Source organism: Gouania willdenowi, unplaced genomic scaffold, assembly GCF_900634775.1.
Source record: "Gouania willdenowi unplaced genomic scaffold, fGouWil2.1 scaffold_119_arrow_ctg1, whole genome shotgun sequence".
In the NCBI taxonomy this organism is placed as follows: domain Eukaryota; kingdom Metazoa; phylum Chordata; class Actinopteri; order Blenniiformes; family Gobiesocidae; genus Gouania; species Gouania willdenowi.
Window position 1 is genome coordinate 206,909 of NW_021144867.1, and position 22,146 is coordinate 229,054.

The 22,146-nt window shown below is 39.7% G+C and overlaps 2 protein-coding genes across 4 annotated transcripts in view; both read left to right on the forward strand.

Annotated features, from left to right (window-relative positions):
• Window positions 1-1,258: 1,258 nt before the first annotated feature.
• ticam1 (TIR domain containing adaptor molecule 1) lies at window positions 1,259-3,222 on the forward strand. The gene is made up of 2 exons (XM_028440823.1): window positions 1,259-1,335; window positions 1,559-3,222. Exon 2 carries the CDS (start codon window positions 1,659-1,661, stop codon window positions 3,063-3,065), a length of 1,407 nt encoding a protein of 468 aa, XP_028296624.1. The 5' UTR covers window positions 1,259-1,335; window positions 1,559-1,658; the 3' UTR covers window positions 3,066-3,222.
• Window positions 3,223-5,185: 1,963 nt separating this feature from the next.
• The window catches only part of camsap2b (calmodulin regulated spectrin-associated protein family, member 2b), a 47,870-nt gene continuing 30,909 nt past the window's right edge, over window positions 5,186-22,146 (forward strand). For all 3 annotated transcript variants that reach the window (XM_028440818.1, XM_028440819.1, XM_028440817.1), the window contains exons 1-2: window positions 5,186-5,707; window positions 10,796-11,055. In XM_028440818.1, coding sequence (XP_028296619.1) covers window positions 5,575-5,707; window positions 10,796-11,055 — 393 coding nt within the window. In that variant the 5' untranslated portion in view covers window positions 5,186-5,574. The remainder of the gene's footprint in view (window positions 5,708-10,795; window positions 11,056-22,146) is intronic.

Here is a 22,146-nt window from a genome sequence, read left to right on the forward strand (position 1 = left end):
AAAAATGTGCAAAAATAATGAAAAAGAACGACAAAAAGTGTTCATAAAGTCAACAAAAATACATACACATAACGCAAAAATATACAGAACAAACAGTCCAAACACAATGACAACTAAATTACAAAAAAGGAGTACAGAAACACAAAATGACAAAATAAAACACAAAAGCACAACAAGAAGACACAGAAATGGATTTAAAAATACACAAAAGAACTCCAAAAACACAAAACGACGTCAAAAGGAAAGAGAATGAGGAGAAAAAATACAAACCAAAAACAAAAACACATAGAGTTGGCTGAAAAATGTGGTAAAATTTTCAAAATAACAACAAAAATACACAGAATGACACAAAACAAAGAAAAAAAATACATAAAAACAACAGAAATGAAATCGTGAAAATGCACAAAAGTGACTCCAATAATGAGAGAAAAATAAACTACATAAAAACAAAAAAGAAAAAAGACCCCGAAAACACAAAATTACAATAACACACAAAACCTAAACAAGAAGACACACAAAATGACTAGAAAAAACCAACAAAAAAACACAGATAGACACTAAAAGACAATTTAAAAAAGAACAAAACAACACAAAAATACACGAAATGAGAAACAAACATAAAGAAAACAACAACTAAAATAGGAAACAATGAATCTAAAAAATCTGAATGACAATAAAACATAAACACCACAAGAATAAAATATTAAAAAAAAAACAACAGCCAATGTACACAAAATTACTCAAAAATGCACATTACTCCAAAACAAACAAAAAGACAACTAAAAATGAAAAACACACAGAATGACACAAAACGACAAAAAATATATATATATTTAGAAACAACAGAAATAAAAATAAAAATACACAAGAGTGACTCCAAAAACACAAAAAACTACAAAAATACAGAAAGTGAGAGAAAAAAACAACTACCATAAAATGTAAAAAAAAAAAAAAAAAAAACAACAACAACAACAAAAAACATCTACTGTAAAATGTAAAAAAATTAACACAAAACCACAAAAAGAAGACATATGTTTTAAAAACCAGTCAAAATACACAAAATGACTCAAAATGCACAATATTTCTCCAAAAACACACATTGTGACAACAAAAACAAAACAAAAATACACAGATTGGCACAAAACGGGGGGTAAAAAACTTAAAAATCACAGACTCTGGATACCAATGAAACTCTTATGTAAAGTTTTACTTCCTGCTCTTGTTTGTCCCTCATCAGCTCCTGTACTTTTACAGGCTGTGACGTCATCATCGTGTCTGTGCATGTGAAGAGCTGCCGCAGCCGTGAGGTGGAACTGCACACACTACACACAGCAGGTCAGTGTGTAACTATTAGTGTGTTATTATTATTGTGTAACTATTAGTGTGTCATTATTATCGTGTAACTATTAGTGTGTCATTATTATTGTGTAACTATTAGTGTGTTACTATACACTACACACACACAGAAACACCGGCTACTTCCTCATTGGAGCAGGAAGTAGTTGACTCACAGTCGGTGACTCACAGTTGTGTGTGTGTGTGTGTGTTTCTAATCCAGAGGAATGTCCGCCTCCAGTCGTGTGGTTCCTGCTGGACTCCAGGAGCCGCTGTGATTGGTTGACGCTCCTGATGAGTGACACAGACACTGTGATTGGTTGATGATGAGTCACTCAGAATGTGAGGGTGGGGGACCAGGGACGGCCCTCAGAGACGTGCTGGACGTCCTGTCTCAGGCTCCTCGTGACCGTCTCCTCAGCCTGACTCTGATGCTGGTCCAGACCCCTGAGGACAGGCTGGTCCAGGTTCTGACTCTCCTGGTCCTCCACAGGGACCAGCAGGCCATGGACCAGCTGCTGCTGCTCAGGGACACCAACCCTATCGCCAACCGCCTGTTGGACACCACCAGCACACTGAGTCCTGGAGGTTTAGGGGAACGCTGCGCTGGGTTCCAGGATGTGAGCTCTGAGTCTCTGAGGGCGCTGGCCCGTGTCTTTAAGGTTTTGTCAGAACACGATTTGTGTGGTCATCAAGTGAGGGATGCGGCCTACAGGAGGGCCCTCTCCTCCGTGGACCAGGGTCCACATTACTGTGCGTTCATGGAGGAGGCCAAATATGTGTGTGGACCTGAGCTCACAGAGTGGACCACATCCTGGTCCCAGCTCAGGTGTGAGCCCGAACCAGGAAGTCCAGGAAGCGGGACTCTGATAGTGACGAGAAGTGGTCCGTGTGAGGCCATCACCTCCCCACCTTCGTACCCCAGTCAGCTGGAGATCAGCGTTCCATTTACATCTTCCATTAAGCAGGAGAAACCAGGAGGAGGAGGTCTCCCCGACATGACCACGCCCCTGGAACCTCCTGGACCCACTAAGGAGAACCTTCTGCTACCAAAGGAGACCCAAGAAGAAGAGGAGGTAGAAGAGGAAGAGGAGGTGTTCTACGCATTTGTGATCTTCCACGCCCGTGAGGACTCCGACACGGCGCTGAGGCTGAAGGAGAAGGTAGAGACCATCATCAAATGTGAAGGCGCCACGTTCTCCGAGGACTTCTGCGTCCCCGGGAAGCACACACTGGCCTGCGTGGAGGACGCCGTCAACAACTCCGCGTTCTCCTTCCTGCTGCTCACGCGTCACTTCAACACGTCACGTCTGCTGGAAGTGAAGACCAACATGGCCCTGATGAACTCCATCAACAAGCAGCACAAGTTCAACACGGTGATCCCTCTGCTGCCCAGGAGGAACGCCCTGGAGCCTCAGAACCTGCCCCTTGTGTTGAGCAGCCTTGTTCCTCTGGAGGAGAACAAGAACTTTGACAAGAAGGTCCTCAAGTTGATGAGTCCAGCAACCATTAGGAGACAGAGAATAACATGGACAAAGGAAAGAAGGAGCTCTACTCCACACAACATCCTCAGGCTCTCACTGGAAGACACGGCTAGGGGTGGGGCTAGGGGCGGGGCCTCACAGTGGCCTCATCAGTCTAACATCTGTATTCAAAACGCCAACTACGTCATGATCGGGAACGACTCCCAGATGACAGTGAGAGGAGCAGGGGGTGACGGAGCAGAGTGAATGCTCCTCATTAAAGACACTAAAACTGTGTGTGTGTGTGTGTGTGTGTGTGTGTAGGAGACAATAGCCAATAAAACACACAAACACACAAGTGTCGCTCTTTATTCAGAGGCAGAAACACGTCTCCATCCTCAAATAAACAGAAAAATACACACAAAGCAAGAAAACACAAAATGACCCCAAAGACTGAAAAATGCAGAAAATTACACTAAAAACACCCAAAATTAGAACACACATTTCAACAAAAACAGCAAGAAAGGGACACACAATAACTCAAAGAACACACAGCATTACAGAAAAAGACATCAAAAACACAGAAAACAAGAAAAACACTCAAAGTTTACTACATAAACAGCAATAAAATGACACAAAATGACACCAAAACACACAGAAAGGACAAACAAGAAAATACAGAAAATGTCTCCAAAAACACACAAAATAAGAATAACACACAAAATTACCAGAAAAATACATAAACAGCAACAAAACAACATAAAGAGACCAAAACACACACAATTAGATCAAAACAAGAAAAATACACAAAGTTACTCTACAACACATAAAATAACAAAACTACACATGTCAACAGAAATACACACAAAAAGGACAATCAAAACACAATAATACAAGAGAATAAAAAATGATTCCAAAACACACAAATAGCAAGAAAAGTACACAAAATGACACTAAAACACACAAAAAGGACAAGCAAAATACACAAAATAACTCCAAAAGCACACAAAATGAAAACAAAACAAAAAACACAGTGACAAAAAAAAAAAAAAAGAATACACATGATTTCAACAAAAATACACAAAAGAGCAAAAAAGAAAATACACGACGTAAGTCCAAACAAACACTAAAGGAGAACAAATGTACACAGTGGACCAATGCAGTACACATACAGTTGTTAGACACTAGAGGGCAGCAGTGTTACACTTATCGAAAACACTCACTGATCAATAACAGAAATGTGACTGATTATTAACAGAAATACACACAACATCGATCATTAGTGTCAAACTCAGGCGCTTTAGAGCAAAAACACACAAAGGACAACAATAATACACAAATTACAGTAAAACACACAAAAAGCACAAACAAGAATAACAACAAAAATAGGAAAAATACACAAAATATTAATAGAAAACACAAAACACATAAGCAATAATGTGCAAAACAAGAGAAACACACAAATTGAGTCTAAAAAACACACAAAATGACAAAAAAACACCCACAAAATAACAAGAATGATACACAACACAAGAAAATCATGTAAAATGACTCCAAAATCAGCACATTTCATCACAAAATGACAACAAAAAGACTTTACAGAAAAATACAGAAAATTGTATTTACACAGAAAATGACTCAAAAAACACACAGCATTACTTAAAAATACAAAAAATGACTCCAAAAATTCACAAAATTAAAGACAATGACATCAAAAACACACACAAAAAAAGAAAAATCAGAAAATGACCTGCAAAACACACAAAATAATTTCAAAATACAGAAAATTACTCAAAAAGCACACAAAATTACAGAAGGATAACTCCATAACACACATTACTTAGAAATACAGAAAATTACCTCCAAAACACACAAAATTAAAGAAAATTGCTCCAAAAACCACACAAAATGACTTAAAAATACAAAGAAATTACTCCAAAAACACGTGCATTACTTATAAATACAGAAAATTACTCCAAAACACACAAAATTACTTAAAAAATATAGAAAAAAGTTCAAAAAACACACGAAATTACTGAAAAATACAAAAAATAATCTCCAAAACACACAAAATTACTTAAAAATATAGAAAATAATTCTAAAAACACACGAAATTACTTAAAAATACACAAATTATCTAAAAAAAAAAAAAAACTTAAAAAAACCCCCACAAAATTACTTAAAAATACAGAGTATGAATTCAAAAACTCGTGAAATTAGAACACAAAACAACAACAAAAGTGATGAAAATTGTATGTCTCTGTTTCATGTTTTTATTCAGACATAACGTGTGTGAAAAAGGATTTGAATAAACATAATAAATGTTGGTAGATTTGTTCACGATCACGCAGACTGGGGTGGGTGGGTCGCGCATGCGCGCTGCGCTCCATCCTCTGCTGAGTGCGGCAGGAAAAGCGCAGGGAGCGACGAAGAAGAAGAAGAAGAAGGAGAAGAAGAAGAAGAAGAAGAAGGAGAAGAAGAAGAAGAAGAAGAAGAAGAAGAAGAAGAAGAAGCAGCAGCAGGAGGAGGAGGAGGAGGACTAGGACATGGACTATTGGACTCAGACCGTCTGTCCTCCTCGGTGTGTCAGTGTGTGTGTGATGGAGGACAGACTGAGGAAGAGGAGGAGGAGGAGGACGTGAAGTCCGGGACTGGAGCAGATCTTCACCACTGGCTGTAGCTGTAGAGTGAACACACACACACAAACAAACACACACACACACACACACACACACAAACACACACACACACACACACAAACACACAAACAGTGAGGATGATGATGGGGGACAGAGGGGTGAGGCAGACCTACATCGTTCCCGCCATCACTAGTATCGATCACTATGACTTCATCAGAGCTAAGGTGTGCTGCAGCATCACGTGGCTCGTGGCCAAGGCGTTCGGATCAGGTACGTACGTGCACGCGCACTACACACGCACACACATCACACACATCCAAACACACACACACACACACTACTTTTATGTCGTTATCTGTGTTTTTGTTGTGATTCTATATTTTTCACTCTTAATTTGAAGGTTTATTAAGGTTGTTTTCTGTCATTTTGTATTTTTTTAAGTCGTTTGTGTGTGTTTATGGTCTAATTTTGTATGTTTTTTGTTAACCTGTATCATGTCATATACACATTAACCAGGACACACACACACACACACACACTCCATTCTCATTCTTTGATGAACAAACACTTGGTCTGACACACAAAGATCAACAACTTTTAACACAATATCAACACAAACGTGTGATTGTATCTGATCTGAGGGTCACATGATCAATATTTAGAATAACAACCAATCTAAGCATTAACACAGGAAACAACAAAGGAACTGTGTCTGGTTTTGGATATGTTTGGATTATTTTGGTCATGTGTGTCTTTGTTGTCATTTATATATTTTTAATGTTCTGTGTGTTTTTGATGATATTTTATATATTTTACTCTTAATTTGTTCATTTTTTTAATGTAATTTTTGTGTCTTATTGTCATTTTGTATTTCAAAAGTTGCTCTCTGTGTTTTTTGTCATTTTGTGCATTTCTGTTGTCATTTTGTATATTTTTACTCTTAATTTGTAGTTTGTTTTTATGTTGTTTAGTGTTTTTTCTGTCATTTCATATTTTATTGTTAATTTTTATGCGATTTTGTATCTTTTTGTATTTTTGAAGTAATTTTTGTGTGTTTTTGAAGTGTTCACATGTTTTTTGCAATCCTACATTGTGTATTGTTTTTGGTCATCCTGTTTGTTTTTTATGTCTTTTTATGCGTTTCTGTCGTTAATTTGTATATTTTAATTTGACTCTTAATTTGTACGTTTTTTGTGTCATTTTGTGTTTTTAAAGTCGTTTTTAGAGTAATTTCATGTTTTTTGTTATCCTGTATTTTTTCATTTTGTGTATTTCATTCTCATTTTGTGTATTCTTTTTGTTCTCGCTGTGTGTTTTTGAAGTCATTTTGTGTGTTTACTCCATGCAAAATGAGTCTGAGGTCTGCATGTGGCCCCCAGCGGTTCCATCTTTTTCTAGTACAGCGTAGTTCCTGATTGTTGTTTATCTGGTTCCAGTTGTGGTCGTACACACATGCTTTACATTCCACCTGTGATCACACTGGCCTGCCTACAGGGACACAGTCTGGGCCTCCAGCACCAGTAAGACCTGTGGCCCAGTCCTTTCCTTATGGTCCTCATACAGGACTGTCACTGGGTGTGATGGTGGTTTAAGATCAAAGCAGAGAGTGTTTAAAAAGACAAATAGACTAAAGGAGGAGGAGATGTGAGTTTATTCAAAGAAACCAGAAGTGTTTCTACTGGAGATGAACCGGACGGAAAATTAATGACCGAAACAGAAAACTTAAAATGAGAAAATCTAAGCTAAAGCTAAATGATGTTCTGTACAACGAGTTTATATCTATTGCTAAATTCCAACTCGTGTCCCTCGTTGGGCTTTGACATAAGGTATTATAACTAGTGCTGGGACTTTATTGTGTTAATTAATTCCAGAAAAATAACACACTAATAAAAAATAATGCACTTAATTTGCCTTTTTTTTGCACTCTAAACAGCGTGGAACCTTTCTCATGTCATGTGTTCCCGGTATACCCATAATACTGATGCACAGACCACAACACAAGAAACATTAGAACCAGAGGAAAAATTGTTGCTGTGCTTTTTGGGGGTTAAGTTTAGTTTAAATAAAAACGAAAAAAAAAATAATAAAACATGTAGCAGCTAGACATCAATGCTAAACATGTAGCAGCTAGCATCTCAATGCTAAACATGTAGTAGCTAGCACCTCAATGCTAAACATGTAGCAGCTAGCACCTCAATGTTAAACATGTAGCATATAGCAGCTAGCACCTCAATGCTAAACATGTAGCAGCTAACACCTCAATGCTAAACATGTAGCAGCTAGCACCTCAATGCTATACATGTAGCAGCTAGCACCTCAATGTTAAACATGTAGCAGCTAGCACCCCAATGCTAAACATGTAGCAGTTATCACCTCAATGCTAAACATGTAGCAGTTAGCACCTCAATGCTAAACATGTAGCAGTTAGCAACTCAATGCTAAACATGTAGCAGCTAGCACCTCAATGCTAAACATGTAGAAGTTAACGCAATGCTAAACATGTAGCAGTTAGCACCTCAATGCTAAACATGTAGCAGCTAGCACCTCAATGCTAAACATGTAGCAGTTAGCAACTCAATGCTAAACATGTAGCAGCTAGCACCTCAATGCTAAACATGTAGAAGTTAACAACGCAATGCTAAACATGTAGCAGTTAGCACCTCAATGCTAAACATGTAGAAGCTAGCACCTCAATGCTAAACATGTAGCAGCTAGCACCTCAATGTTAAACATATAGCAGCTAGCATTTTTTGTTTTTGTGTCATCTTGCATTTTGTGTGTTTTTTGGACTAATTTTGTTGAAACTAAAACAGTGAAAAAGAAGATGATTAAATCTTTCTGAGCTCCATCATGATTCCCGCTCTACTCACAAATGGAAACATTTGCTCAGCAGTGATTCATGTGAGGGGGAAATTATTCAGCACTGCCTCAAAGTGTAGGAGGAGGAGGGGGTGGAGCCTGCAGGCAACCATTTGGTTGTGCCCTCCCCCCCAGGTCACGTCCTGCACATCCTGTGGTAGCAGCGGCTTCCTGTCTGTTTCCTCTTCAAAAGGCCAGCAGGACAAAGGTGTTGCTGGAATAGTTAGCATTAGCATTAGTAAATGTTGTATTAGCCTCAGTGAGGGAGCCAATCCTTTGATGACAGCAGTGTGGTTTCTTTCTGAGAACTGTGTATGAATCTAAACTGTTGGCTTGTGATGAATGGCTGTAGGCTCCGCCCCTGCTTCAAATACCTCTTTTCATGGCCCGTGAGAGGCCGTGCTGCTAACCACAGCCTCTGGAATAGAGTCGTGGTTTGATCACCAGCTCCGTGTGTTTGCTGCTGTTGTCCTGTGAGACGCTTTAAACACTACAATGTTTCACACACACCAAAATGTGTCTCTATACACCCGTGCACACTCGTGCACGCTCGTGGACATGAAGCCCAGGAGGAGGGACTGTTTGTTTACTGCAGCTTTTATCACAAGATAGACTGTGATCGTATCTGACCTGAGGGTCACATGATCAACATTTAGAATAACGACCAATCAGAGCATTAACACAGGAAACTACAAACCGTTTGTGTGTTTCTTGTCATTTTGTGTATTTTTTGTGAGTTTGTGTTTTTTTAAATCATTCCTTCTTTTTATTTTTATGTGTTATCATTTTATATATAATTATTATATATTTGGTACTATTATATTCTCATGTATTAAAGATTAATCGGGGCTTTCGCCTTTAATTGGCCATGTAATGTTATTACATTAATGGAATTTGTCCTCTGCATTTAACCCATTCCAGAGGAGCAGTGGGCAGCCATTTTGCCCACTGGGGAGCAGTTCGGGGTTAAGGGACTTGCTCAACATCCCACAGTGACGGCCCAGGTGAGGCTTGAACTGGCAACCCTCCGATTACAAGCCTAGCATCCTTAACCACTATGCCACCCTTTTGTCTGTCTGTATCTGGAAGTCCCACAGGATCTTAGCTCGGTCATTTTCTACCGTGTTTTCCACTTTGACCTTAGGGTTTTCAGCCCACACTCTGCACAGATGTTTCTGTACACTATGTTAGCCACTTGGTTATGGCGCTCCATGTAAGCTTTCCTTGCCAGCATTTTACACCCTGCAGTTATGTGCTGGATTGTCTCATTGGCCTCTTTGCACAGTCTACACCTGGGGTCTTGTCCGGTGTGGTAGATCTGGGCCTCTATTGCTCTGGTGCTCAAGGCCTGCTCCTTTGCAGCCATGATGAGTGCCTCTGTGCTGTCCTTCAGTCCAGCTCTGTTTAGCCATTGGTACGATTTCCTGATATCCGCCACTTCAGTTATGTTTCGGTGGTACATCCCATGTTGGGGCTTGTCCTCCCATGACGGAACCTCCAGCACCTCATCCTCTGTTCCCCATTGTCTGAGACATTCACTGAGTACGTCATCTGTTGGAGCCTTGTCCTTGATGTACTTATGGATCCTGGATGTTTCATCCTGGATAGTGGCTCTCACACTCACTAGACCTCTGCCTCCTTCCTTACGGCTAGCGTACAGTCTCAGGGTGCTGGATTTGGGGTGGAACCCTCCGTGCATGGCTAGGAGCTTTCGTGTCTTAACATCTGTGGTCTGTATCTCATCCTTTGGCCAGCTTATTATTCTGATTACTGGCAGGGCGTAGCTGTTTATTGCCCAGGACTTGTTCTTGACCTTGGACTGGCTTCTTAGGACATGCCTTACTCGCTGGAGGTATTTGGCCATAGCCGCTTTCCTAGTCACCTCATTGAGGTTGCCATTTGCTTGTGGGATTCCGAGGTACCTGTAACTGTCCTCAATATCTGCTATTGTTCCTTGTGGGAGTGAGACCCCTTCTGTGTGGACTACCTTTCCTCTCTTAGTCACCATCCAACCACACTTCTCTAGTCCGAATGACATCCCAATGTCTGCTGTAGATCTGGGTGGTATGGATCAGTGAGTCTATGTCTCGCTCATTCTTAGCGTACAGCTTGATGTCATCCATGAGGTGACTGATGGTGGCCCCGTTCCTGAGTCGGTATCCATAGCCAGTCTTGTTGATTATTTGGCTGAGGGGGTTCAGGCCTATGCAGAAAAATATACAAAATCACTTAAAAAAACACTCAAACTCTTTGTTGTTTTCTGTGTTAATGCTCTGATTGGTCATTATTCTAATCATGTGACCCTCAGATCACATACAATCGCGTTTGTGGCCCTGCCCCCTGTGATAAAAGTTGCCCGTCACTGATATAATAGTTGTGAACTTTATTCTAACTAATGATCCATAAATAAAAACATTGAAATGTGTTATTGATTTGATTCTTGGTTTCTATTGGTCGTAATGAGCTGCTCTTTTTCTTCTTCGTTGGTGCCTTTATTAGATGCGGTCCCAGAGGAGCTGCTGGATCCGTTCTACCGGGACCAGTATAACCAGGAGCACCTGAAGCCCCCGGTGGCGGTCCTCCTCCAGTCTGCTGAGCTCTATTGCAGAGCAGGAAGTCTGATCCTACGCAGTGACGCCGTGAAACCTTTAGTGGGTCATAACGCCGTCATCCAGGCCCTGGCCCAGAAAGGCCTGTACGTCACTGATCAGGACCGCCTGGTGACGGAGAGGGACCTCACCTGTACCCCCATACACATGGTGAGTGTTTGTCTACGTGTATCACACCGCTCACCGCCATGGTTCTCTGCTTCTCTGCACATTTACATGTAAACAAAAATGAAATAAATACCTTATTTGTTTTGAAAAAATCCTATTTTATTTGAATTAAATAGGAATTTACTTCAACAAATGCACTAAACACAAATAATCTAAAGTCATTAGAGGCACATTTGGGGAAAAAATACGTCCGGGATCGACACTTTTTACTTTTTAACGTTGTTTTCAGGAAAAATGTGTGAAAAGTGTGTGTGTCGCTTAATAAAGCAGAACAATTCTCGCTTTCTAGTTCACCTAGTTTTAGTGTTTTTTGTAATGCAGGTTTGATTGATGATTTTCAGCACTTTTCCTTTTCTTTTCCACTCCGTTATCATCAACCGTATCCATGGAAACCCCGGAACAACTTTTTGATGTGATTTTAAAAAAATATATATATTATTTTCAATTTTGCCCATATTTACAGTATACGTTTATTAAAATCTATAAAATATGTAATACAATAAACAAATATATATAAAATATAAATATATAAAAATAAATTTCATATAAAAATACAAATAAATAAATGGTATATAAAAAAGCATAAAGTATAAATGAATAAAAATGAATACATATATATATGAAAATGAAAAAATATATAAACACAAATAATCTAAAGTTATAGTTAATAAAATAAATCGGCAAAACTTTCATTAGATTGGCCTCTAATGAAAGTATTGTAAAAAATAAGTCCAGGCCCAAAACTTTTTTACCTTTTAGAATATTGTTTTCAGGAAAAATGTGTGAGTAATCTGAGTTTTCTAGTTCCGGTAGTTTTTTGTCATACAGGTTCAAATGACGATTTTCAGCACTTTTCCTTTTCCTTTCCACTCTGTTACCATGGAAACCACGGAACAAATTTTTGATATCATTTAAAAAAAAAAATATTATTATTATTATTTATAAAAGTTTATTTAAAATCTATAATAAAAATATATGAAATATAGAGAGATGTAAAAATAAAAAATACAAATAAATAAATAAATAGTATATAAAAATATAAAGTTTAATACAAATATAAAACAAATAAAATATAATATGTATATAAATGAAAAAACAGTATACAGTATACACATATATATATATATATATATATAAAAAAAGTATCTATAACAAACTAAATCAGCAGCTCAGGTATAGTGCTTTCAAAATATTTCTTAACATTTCTTCTACAGTAGTTCATGTCATTTATATTTGAAATAAAAAATAATTATTGATTACTATGTCATAGAGATGATGCATGGATTAATTGGTTATTTCTGTCAGGAGAATATTTAAAACCGCTAATCAAACTTGTTGTCATTGATATTTTAGCCTTGAAAACACTTGTTTTACCGTACAGTTAAACGTACGAAGGTTAAGTAAAAAGCAATCCCGCCTCTTATAGGCAGTGTAATCTCCTTTAAACTTCCTTTTGTCCTTAGCTTAGCTTAGCTTAAATTTAGCACCTATGGCTTCTCTCTCCTCCCCTCCGCTCTCCTGCCCGGTGTGTCAGATGTTTAGTTACTCCTCGTCCTCCTTTAGGGACAATGGTAGTTGCATAAAGTGTTGCGTACTGTTAGATATGGAGGCGAGGATCAACAATCTGGAGAAGTGGTTCCGCACCCCTGATACCAAAACAGAAGCTAGCAAGCAGGACCTAGCCGGTGCGGACCGTGCTAGCGCTAGCTCAGCTTCCCCCCCGGCCAGCAATGAGTGGGTTACTGTCCGTGGTAAGCATAGTCGAAGGTCAAAAAGCCGCTCGGGACACCACCATGTTCACGTCTCAAACAGGTTCTCCCCCCTCCGTGAGGACAACACACTCACCGAGGAACAAACTCTGATAATTGGCGACTCCATAGTGAGAAACATGAAGCTAGCGAAGTCAGCGGGCATTGTGAGGTGCATCCCAGGGGCCAGAGCGGGCGACATAGAATCAAATCTAAAGTTGCTGGCAAAGAGTAATCGTAAGTTTGATAGGATAGTCCTCCATGTCGGCACTAATGACTCCCGACGTCGTCAGTCGGAAGCAACCAAAGTGAACATTGAATCAGTTTGTGCTTATGCTCAAACAATGTCGGACTCCTTAATTTTCTCTGGTCCCTTACCAAATCTGACCAGTGATGACATGTATAGCCGCATGTCATCATTTAACCGCTGGCTATCGAGGTGGTGCCCAGAAAACGAGGTGGGCTTCATTGATAATTGGAGATCCTTCTGGGGAGAACCGAACCTGATAGGAAGAGATGGAATCCATCCTACTTTGGAGGGAGCATCTCTACTATCAGAAAACATGGCACAGTCACTGTTATGACATCTCATGAATGAGACCATGTTACAGAGGTGGAGTCCTCCACGCCCCCCTGCGCTTGCCTTAGGACAGTTTCCCTCCCATTGCTATTATGATAGCTGTGTTCATCGCCATGGCAACTGCTGTGATGGTGATGAATATTATTTTATGAAGACGGTGTCAGTCCCCCGACCCAAATTTCACAATGATTTTAACATAAAATCAAATAAGAGCTATCAATTATAAAAATCTGAAAAAAATTAAAATCTCAAATCTAGAAACACCAAAACATAAAACCATTAGATGTGCTCTATTAAATATTAGATCACTGAGATCCAAATCTCTACTAGTAAATGACCTTATCTCAGAAAATAACTTTGATTTATTCTGTTTAACTGAAACATGGCTGTATCAAGATGAATATGTTAGTTTAAATGAAGCCACTCCTCCCAGTCATTTAAATACTCATATGCCACGAGACATAGGCCGTGGAGGTGGTGTAGCAGCTATTTATCATTCCTCTCTCCTAATCTATCCTAAACCAAAGGCCAGTTACACTTCCTTTGAAAGCCTGGTTCTAAATTTATCTCATACCGAATCAAAAACCTGCCAGCCAGTCTTATTTGCGATAATTTACCGTCCTCCAGGCCCTTATTCTGAATTTCTATCAGAATTCTCTGAGTTTATATCAAACTTAGTCCTCAGTTCTGATAAAATACTGATAGTAGGAGATTTTAATATCCATGTGGACAAAGATAGTGATAGCCTGAGCTCAGCCTTTATGTCCCTAATAGACTCAGTTGGCTTTTTTCAAACTATTAATGAAGCTTCTCATCGTTTAAATCATACTCTTGATCTTGTTCTAACATATGGCCTTGATATTAATGAACTAAAAGTCTACCCTGAAAATCCTCTGCTATCAGATCACTTTTTAATATCTTTTAACATTATCCTAGAGGATCTCGCACTGTGCAATAAAATAGTTACGAGTAGAAATCTGTCCAATAGTGCTGTGGCTAAATTTAAAGAGGCCATTCCTGTTGCCTTAAACTCAGTGCACCATCCAATAAATAACTATGATATTAATTATAACCCCTCTCAACTGGATCTGCTTGTCGATAGCTCTGCTAGTCTACTAAAATCCACCTTGGACTCAATTGCCCCATTGAGGGGAAAAACTATTAAACGTCAGAGGAAAGCTCCGTGGTTTAGCTCTGAAACTCACACACTCAAACAAACAACCCGTAAATTAGAGAGAATGTGGCGCTCCAATAAAACAGAGGAGTCACGAATACTCTGGCAAGAAAGCCATAGTAAATACATGACAGCCTTACGACATAGTCGATCTACATACTACTCCTCACTAATTGAAGAAAATAAAAATAATCCGAGGTACCTTTTCAGCACTGTAGCCAGGCTAACACAAAGTCAGAGCTCTATTGAGCCCATGATTCCTCTAGCCCTCAGCTGTGAGGACTTTATGACATTTTTTAACGATAAAATTCATAAGATTAGAGATAAAATTAGCCACTCCCTGCCTTCACCTGGGCCTGCTGTACCATTAAATGTAAATAGGCCTAACCTAAACTGTTTCACACATATAGGACTTCAGGAACTTAACTCTATTATTTCATCCTCCAAACCATCGACCTGCCTTTCAGATCCGGTCCCAACTAAGCTGTTTAAAGAAATTATTCCCCTAGTCTGCCCATCTTTGTTGGAGACAATAAATATATCCCTATCAATAGGCTACGTGCCACAGTCCTTTAAAGTAGCTGTAATCAAACCCCTTCTCAAAAAACCTACTCTTGATTCCAGCACTTTAGCAAACTACAGGCCTATATCTAATCTTCCTTTTATTTCAAAGATTCTTGAGAAAGTTGTGGCAGCTCAGCTCTGTGAATTTCTTCAAAACAACAGCCTGTTCGAGGACTTCCAGTCAGGTTTTAGAGCTCAACACAGCACAGAGACTGCTTTAGTTAAAGTAACTAATGATCTACTCTGGGCTTCAGATGAAGGACGACTCTCAGTGCTGGTTTTATTAGATCTTAGTGCAGCTTTTGACACTATAGATCACTATATTCTACTAGAGAGATTAGAGAAATTACTTGGAATCACAGGGACTGCCCTAAACTGGTTTAAGTCCTACCTATCTGATAGGTACCAGTTTATACACGTGAATAATAAGTCTTCTGTGTACACTAAAGTAAGCTACGGGGTTCCTCAGGGCTCTGTGCTAGGTCCAATCCTCTTCTGTATCTATATGATCCCCCTTGGTAATGTTATGAGAAAATACTCTGTTAACTTTCACTGCTATGCTGATGATACCCAACTGAAGCCAGGTGAGACAAATCAGCTATCTAAACTTGAGGCCTGTCTAAAGGACATTAGGGCCTGGATGGACCAAAATTTTCTTCTTCTCAACTCAGACAAGACTGAGGTCATTGTACTGGGCCCACGACACCTTAGAGAAACCTATGCTAGCCTAACTGCCCTAGATGGCATTACTCTGGCACAAAGCACAACTGTTAGAAACCTTGGGGTTCTATTTGATCAGGACTTATCCTTCAACTCTCACATAAAACAAACTTCAAGAACTGCCTTCTTTCATCTCCGTAACATTGCTAAAATCAGATCTATCCTGTCTCAGGGCGACGCCGAAAAACTAGTCCATGCTTTTGTTACCTCTAGACTGGATTATTGTAATTCTCTTTTAGCAGGCTGCCCGAGCAAGTCGCTTAAGACACTTCAGCTGGTTCAAAATGCTGCAGCACGTGTACTGACTAAAACTAGGAGAAGAGATCACATTACTCCTGTATTAGCCTCTCTGCATTGGCTTCCCATAAAATATAGAATAGAATTCAAGATTCTTCTCTTCACTTATAAAGCCCTAAATGGACAGGCACCAGTCTATCTCAAGGAGCTTGTAGTGCCATACAATCCCCCCAGAACACTACGCTCTCAAAATGCTGGACTACTCGTTGTTCCATTCGTCTCTAAAAGTAGTATAGGAGGAAGAGCTTTCAGTTATCAGGCCCCACTTCTCTGGAACCATCTACCAACCACGGTTCGGGGGGCAGACACCCTCTCTACCTTTAAGGTTAGGCTCAAAACATTCCTTTTTGGTAAAGCTTTTAGTTAGGAACCAGCTCATAGCTCATAATTAAGATGCAATAGGCATAGACTGCCGGGGGGGGGGGGGTCTGGCATGCTCGGTTGGAGAGAGGTTGGAGAGGGCGTTAAGAGAGAGGTCATTTAGGTTAGAGAGGGACCGGAGAGGGTCCCATTCCTCTCTCAAACACTCCCTCTATGTCTGCTTCTTCCCTTGTGTGTTTGCTCCTGTACTCCTTCTGGCTTTTGTCTTGCAGGTCCGTGGGATCCTCAGTGTGGAGTTACAGAGTCTCAACAACTCTGTCTCCACCCTTTCCTCTGCACACACCCAACACAGCATAACGTGGATGGCTGTTCATCATAGGAATGGGATCCACACAAGGTTCCTGCTGCTTAACAGAAGGTTTTCCTTGACGCCATGATGAATTCATGTTGGGTGTGGGATACATATGTATGTGTATATACGTATATATGCATATGTGTGTATCCATAAAATGAAGAGTCCGTCCTTAAGACTGCTCTACTGTAAAGTGTCTTGAGATACCATTGGTTATGATTTGGCGCTATACAAATAAAGATTGATTGATTGATTGATTGAAAACCGAGGAGTGGCAAACTTTGCTCCTCCCCCTTTGGAATCCGTCCATCAACGCCATGTGACCTTTTGAATGTACATGACATCGATCAATAGCAGGAATAGATCTATGGCCGACTGCCTCAATTGATTAGTCAATCAGATCAAATGTTCCAGCTGTAAAACGACACCGTGTGCGTGTGCGTGCGTGTGTGTGTCTCGTTCAGATGAAAACAGCCACTAATGAAGGGTTCCCTTGGACAAACGTCATGGTTGGTGGTGGTGTGTATTATTATAGAGCAGAACTCACTGTTCTCACAGTCGGCTCAGAGATACAGTAAAGATGCATAGCTTTAGCTTCTTTTATTTATGTTGGCTTTTTTGTGATCACAAAGAATGGACAGAAAATTTAAAAATGGACGTTTCTAAACTGAAAAATCAACCTGAACTTGTCTTTTTTTTCCATTATTTATATATTTAAATCCCTCACATACATATTTTTGGGACATGTCCACACATTTACACGCTATAAAACTGGTAACTGAAGGTTTAGCAAGTGCCGCAAACGGATCAATGAGTCACATTTCACGTTACGTAATCGCACAACTGCGCAATATTTCACTGAAAATGAAACGTAAATACCTCTTTGTCATGGGCTAAACCCTCACGTCCCTGTTTTGGGGAAAATATCTCACATTTCCAGTGAATTCTCAGGACGTATTCTGGAAGTGTAATAAAATAAAATAAAAAACAGTAGTTGACTAAATTAACCATATTTTTGGGGGTGTAACGATTCGTTTTAAAAAAGCATTCGATTCGAATCACAATTCCTTGTTGTCGATTCGTTTCATTGATGATTAATCTAGAACAGGGGTTCTCAACTGGTCTCACCCTGGGACCCAAATTTTGCCACAGTCATTAAATCGTGACCCACTTTTTTTTTTTTTTTTTTTTGAGAATTCAACCAACCAAATTTAGTTTTTCGAAAATAGCTGTTGAAAGCGCACATATAATCTTTTTAAAAACATAAATCTATGTATTTTCCTGTGCAACATGCATTTCACACCATGGCTGTCGAAAGAAAAGTTTTTTTCAAAATAAAAGACTAGTCCAACATGAGACATTAGGTAGGCTATTTATTTATTTTTGACCAGCTGCCCGCGACCCACCTAGTACAGGTCCGCGACCCACTTTTGGGTCCCGACCCACCAGTTGAGAATTGCTGATATAGAACAATTCCATCTGAAATAATTCATGATTCGCGTGCGCTAACTGCTGTGCTTTGTCGCGTCATCACAACATCCTCTTTCTGCTGCGTTGTTAGTGTTTTGTCTTCTTCTCTGGTGGACCTAGTGCCTGAGAAAGCATACTGCCACCAAATGTACAGGAGTGGTAATGACACGCTACATGATTTGCATACAGATTTGACATCATTATGTGTCATCAGGAAGGACAAGTTGCCAAGCACAGATTGATGTAGTTGGACGGTAGGAATATAAATGGATTCATGGATCTAATGGATGAATCGTTGGACCCTCAGTATTGATCGTGTTTGGTACGATGTTGAGGTTTAATATCAGTAAAGAATCTAAACAGCTTGGGAAACATTTGTCATTGAGTTTAGAATCAGTCATTTGTGAACTTTGGAGCTGATTTTCTTTGAATAATCATTGTTAGATGCAGTGGTTCTCAACCTTTTCAGGCCACGACCCCCAAAATAAAGGTCCCAGAGAGTGGGGACCCCCACTGTAGCAGAAGGTGGTTGAACACAGACATGAACATTGAAGAACAGTCATGTGGAGACAGGGTCATCTATAAGGGGTAATAAAGGGGAGAGTTTTTTTGGGGTCCATCCATAAAGTCAGCAAAATGATGGTCTATTGTTCTATGAATCTGTGATAACCACATTTATTTATTCATCTGAATAATATCCACTGTTATCCAGGAACGTTTATTATTATTTGGGCCATAGTATATAGTCATCTTAAAGATGACTATATATACTATTGTTTTTACTATTGCAACAACACATCATCAGTAGGGTAAAACTAACCTGGTGCTCGAGGGGTCGTCTTCTGATCGAGGTTGGGGGTTCGATCCCAGTCTACTTTTCTATATGTCGACGTGTCCTTTGGGCCAGACACTGGACCCTAAGTTGCTCTCAGTGGTCGACCAGCGCCTTGCATGGCAGCTCAGTCCCATTGGTGTGTGAATGTGAGTGTGAATGAGCTGATATGTAAAGCGCGTTTGAGACTACTTCAGTGTAGGGATAAAGCGCTATATAAATCAAGTCCATTCACTATTTGTCTTAATCAGAAATAAAATGGGTTAAAAGTGACCAAAATGTGGGATTTTAAAACCCACTGAAATTGGTTAAAAGTTGCAAACTAGAGTGTGCAAAAACAGAGAGAAAAAGTGGTAAAAAGGGTTCTAAGTGTCAATATTGGAACGATTAGTTTAAACTGGCAAATAATGGGCATGACAAATGTTGAATGCAGTTTAATTGTCAACAATAATCATGAAATATGGTGAAAATAGGTTAAAAAGTGAGAATAATGGGTCAACATGTGATACATTAGGTGGAAAAGTGGTGGAATCAGAATCAACTTTATTGGCCATGTAATGTATGTTATACACACGAGGAATTTGACTTGGTTAACTGTGCTCTCTCTAACAATGTAAACATTAAATAATAACACTCAACTAGAAAAAATATAAACATAAATATATAGAAAGGGTTTATAAGTGTTGAAGATGTCTTGAAAGTGGAAAAAATGTGGAGAAAAGCCATTGAAATATGATGAAGTGTCAGAAATAGGAGTAATGTAGCAAAAATCCATTAAAAGGAGCAAAAATATGGCAAGAAAAAGTGATGAAAATAGGTTAAAATGTGGTGAGTTTGTTGTAGTTGCAGAAAAAGGGTAAAAATTAAAGAAAAAAGAAGCTTTAATTGTTAAAAAATATATATATTCTTAGTTTCTTGTAGGCGTCTGACGACCCCCTCACAGTGTCCCGCCTGGTTTGATGAATGACTAGATTAAGCCACAGGTTTGATTTGTGCAGGTGTGTGTTTGTCTGGCTACACAAAGCCAGCACACACACACACACATACACACACACACACACGTGTTGAAAGGTGTCTGCATTGCAGTACACTCCCACCTCCCTCCCTCTGCCTCTCCTCGTCCGTCTCCTCAGATTGTTGTCCTTTAATCTTTGTGGATATAAAATCAATTAAAAACAGGCTTTAGTTTATTTATCACTGTGTCACAGATTAAAGGACACACACACACACACACGCAAACACACACTTGTTCCATCCCCTGTGAACAGTTTGTCTTTCACTATAACAGTTACTAACCGAATAAAGCCTGTAAATAAAGTATAGACGAGGCGTTCAGGGTCATTACAGTCCAGTTTTTCCGTTTTGGGTTGAAATGTTGAAGTGTGTGTGCAGAGAAAATGATGAGCTCATGGTTTTCCTAACGACGGGAAAGGAGGAGCCTGGCAGAGGACGGAGGAATATCAGAGTCAGAGCTGCTGCCGTTTGGCTCTCGTCCACGAGAAAGTAGAGCAAAAGAGAGAGAGGAGGAGAACGAGGAGACGTGGAGATCTGACAGATGGACGCAGACGTAGAGGGAGAGGGAGAGGAGGAGGAAAGATTTAAAGAAGAGGAGGAGGAGGGAGGGAGGGAGGGATGGAAAAGGCTGGTTATACATATGACCAAATAACTGCAGCAGTGTGGAGGGTGGGCGGAGCCTCACATTGAGTCACAGCACGTCTGCCTTTACTGCACGTGTCAAACCCAAGGCCCGGGGGCCAAATCCGGTCATTTAAAGCATCAAATTCGGCCCGTTCAAGAAAGTAAAACGACAGAAAAAAAACATGGACGAGATTATGAGTTTGCTGCACTTTCCAGACGTTCAGTCACATGTTTTCCAGTGAAAGATGGCGAGTAAATGTGTAATTTTGTCCCAAACAATGGGAGCCATGATTTTAATTAAAAAGAGAAAAAAAAGACAGCTCAAATTGATTTATTCTGTTTCAGAACAGGAATTTTGCATTCTCTTTCTGTTTTTGGCTTTAATTTAATATGATCTCAACTCACAAAGTCACTTTTATGTCATTTTGTAGCATTTCCCATGAAATTCAGTCTCAGTTGTCACAGATTTTGATCGAGCACGTCCCTTTTTGATTACTATTTAAAACAAAATAGTAACTAAAGTAACTGAAAGTAAAACTTTACCACGTGTCCCGGCCCCTTAAAGCATCAAATTCGAGCCCACTCGAGAAAGTAAAAAGATAGAAAAAACATGAAACATTTTATAAATTACCCTCCAAATACAAAAATGTAATTAAAATCCACAATATTTGCAGAGCTCAGTTTTCCACTTCTTATATCACATGATGGCAGTTATTTTTAATCTCAAAATGTTGAAATACAACCCAAGGCACATTCATTTTTGTTTTTTTTTTAAAGGATTTTTTGGGCTCTAGTGGCCATTATATGACAGTTGCTTGACAGGAAAGGGATCAGAGAGAGCAGGGAATGACACGCAGCAAAGGGTCCCAGGCCGGGAATCGAACCTGGACCGGCTGCAGGTGAGAAACTTCAGCCTCTGTACATGGGTACACTGAGCTAAACACCACCCCAACCCAAGGCACATTCATGTGGAATTTGCTAAAATCTGTGTCCTCTTAAGCTCAAACTGGTCCGTATTTGGCCCCTGAACCAAGATGATTACTGGATATGAAACTTCCTGAAACCATGGTTACGCTGAAATCACGCGAGATTCCGATGCAAGGGCGACATTAGCGACATGCTAACCCCTTAGCCTATGGAAATGTGCAATATTTATAAAACCTTGAATTTCTTTGAACCTTTAATCACACACACACACACACACACACAATGTGAATGGGTTGTGATTTTCCGTGTTCGAACGTGAACTCTTTTTTTTCATCCGTTTTATGTTCAGTTTGTGTCATTTCCACAAACCTTATATGGTGTGTCTGTCACAGTGAGTGCTTCACACACACACGCGCGCACACTCCTTATTCCTGTCCTCACTCTATGGAA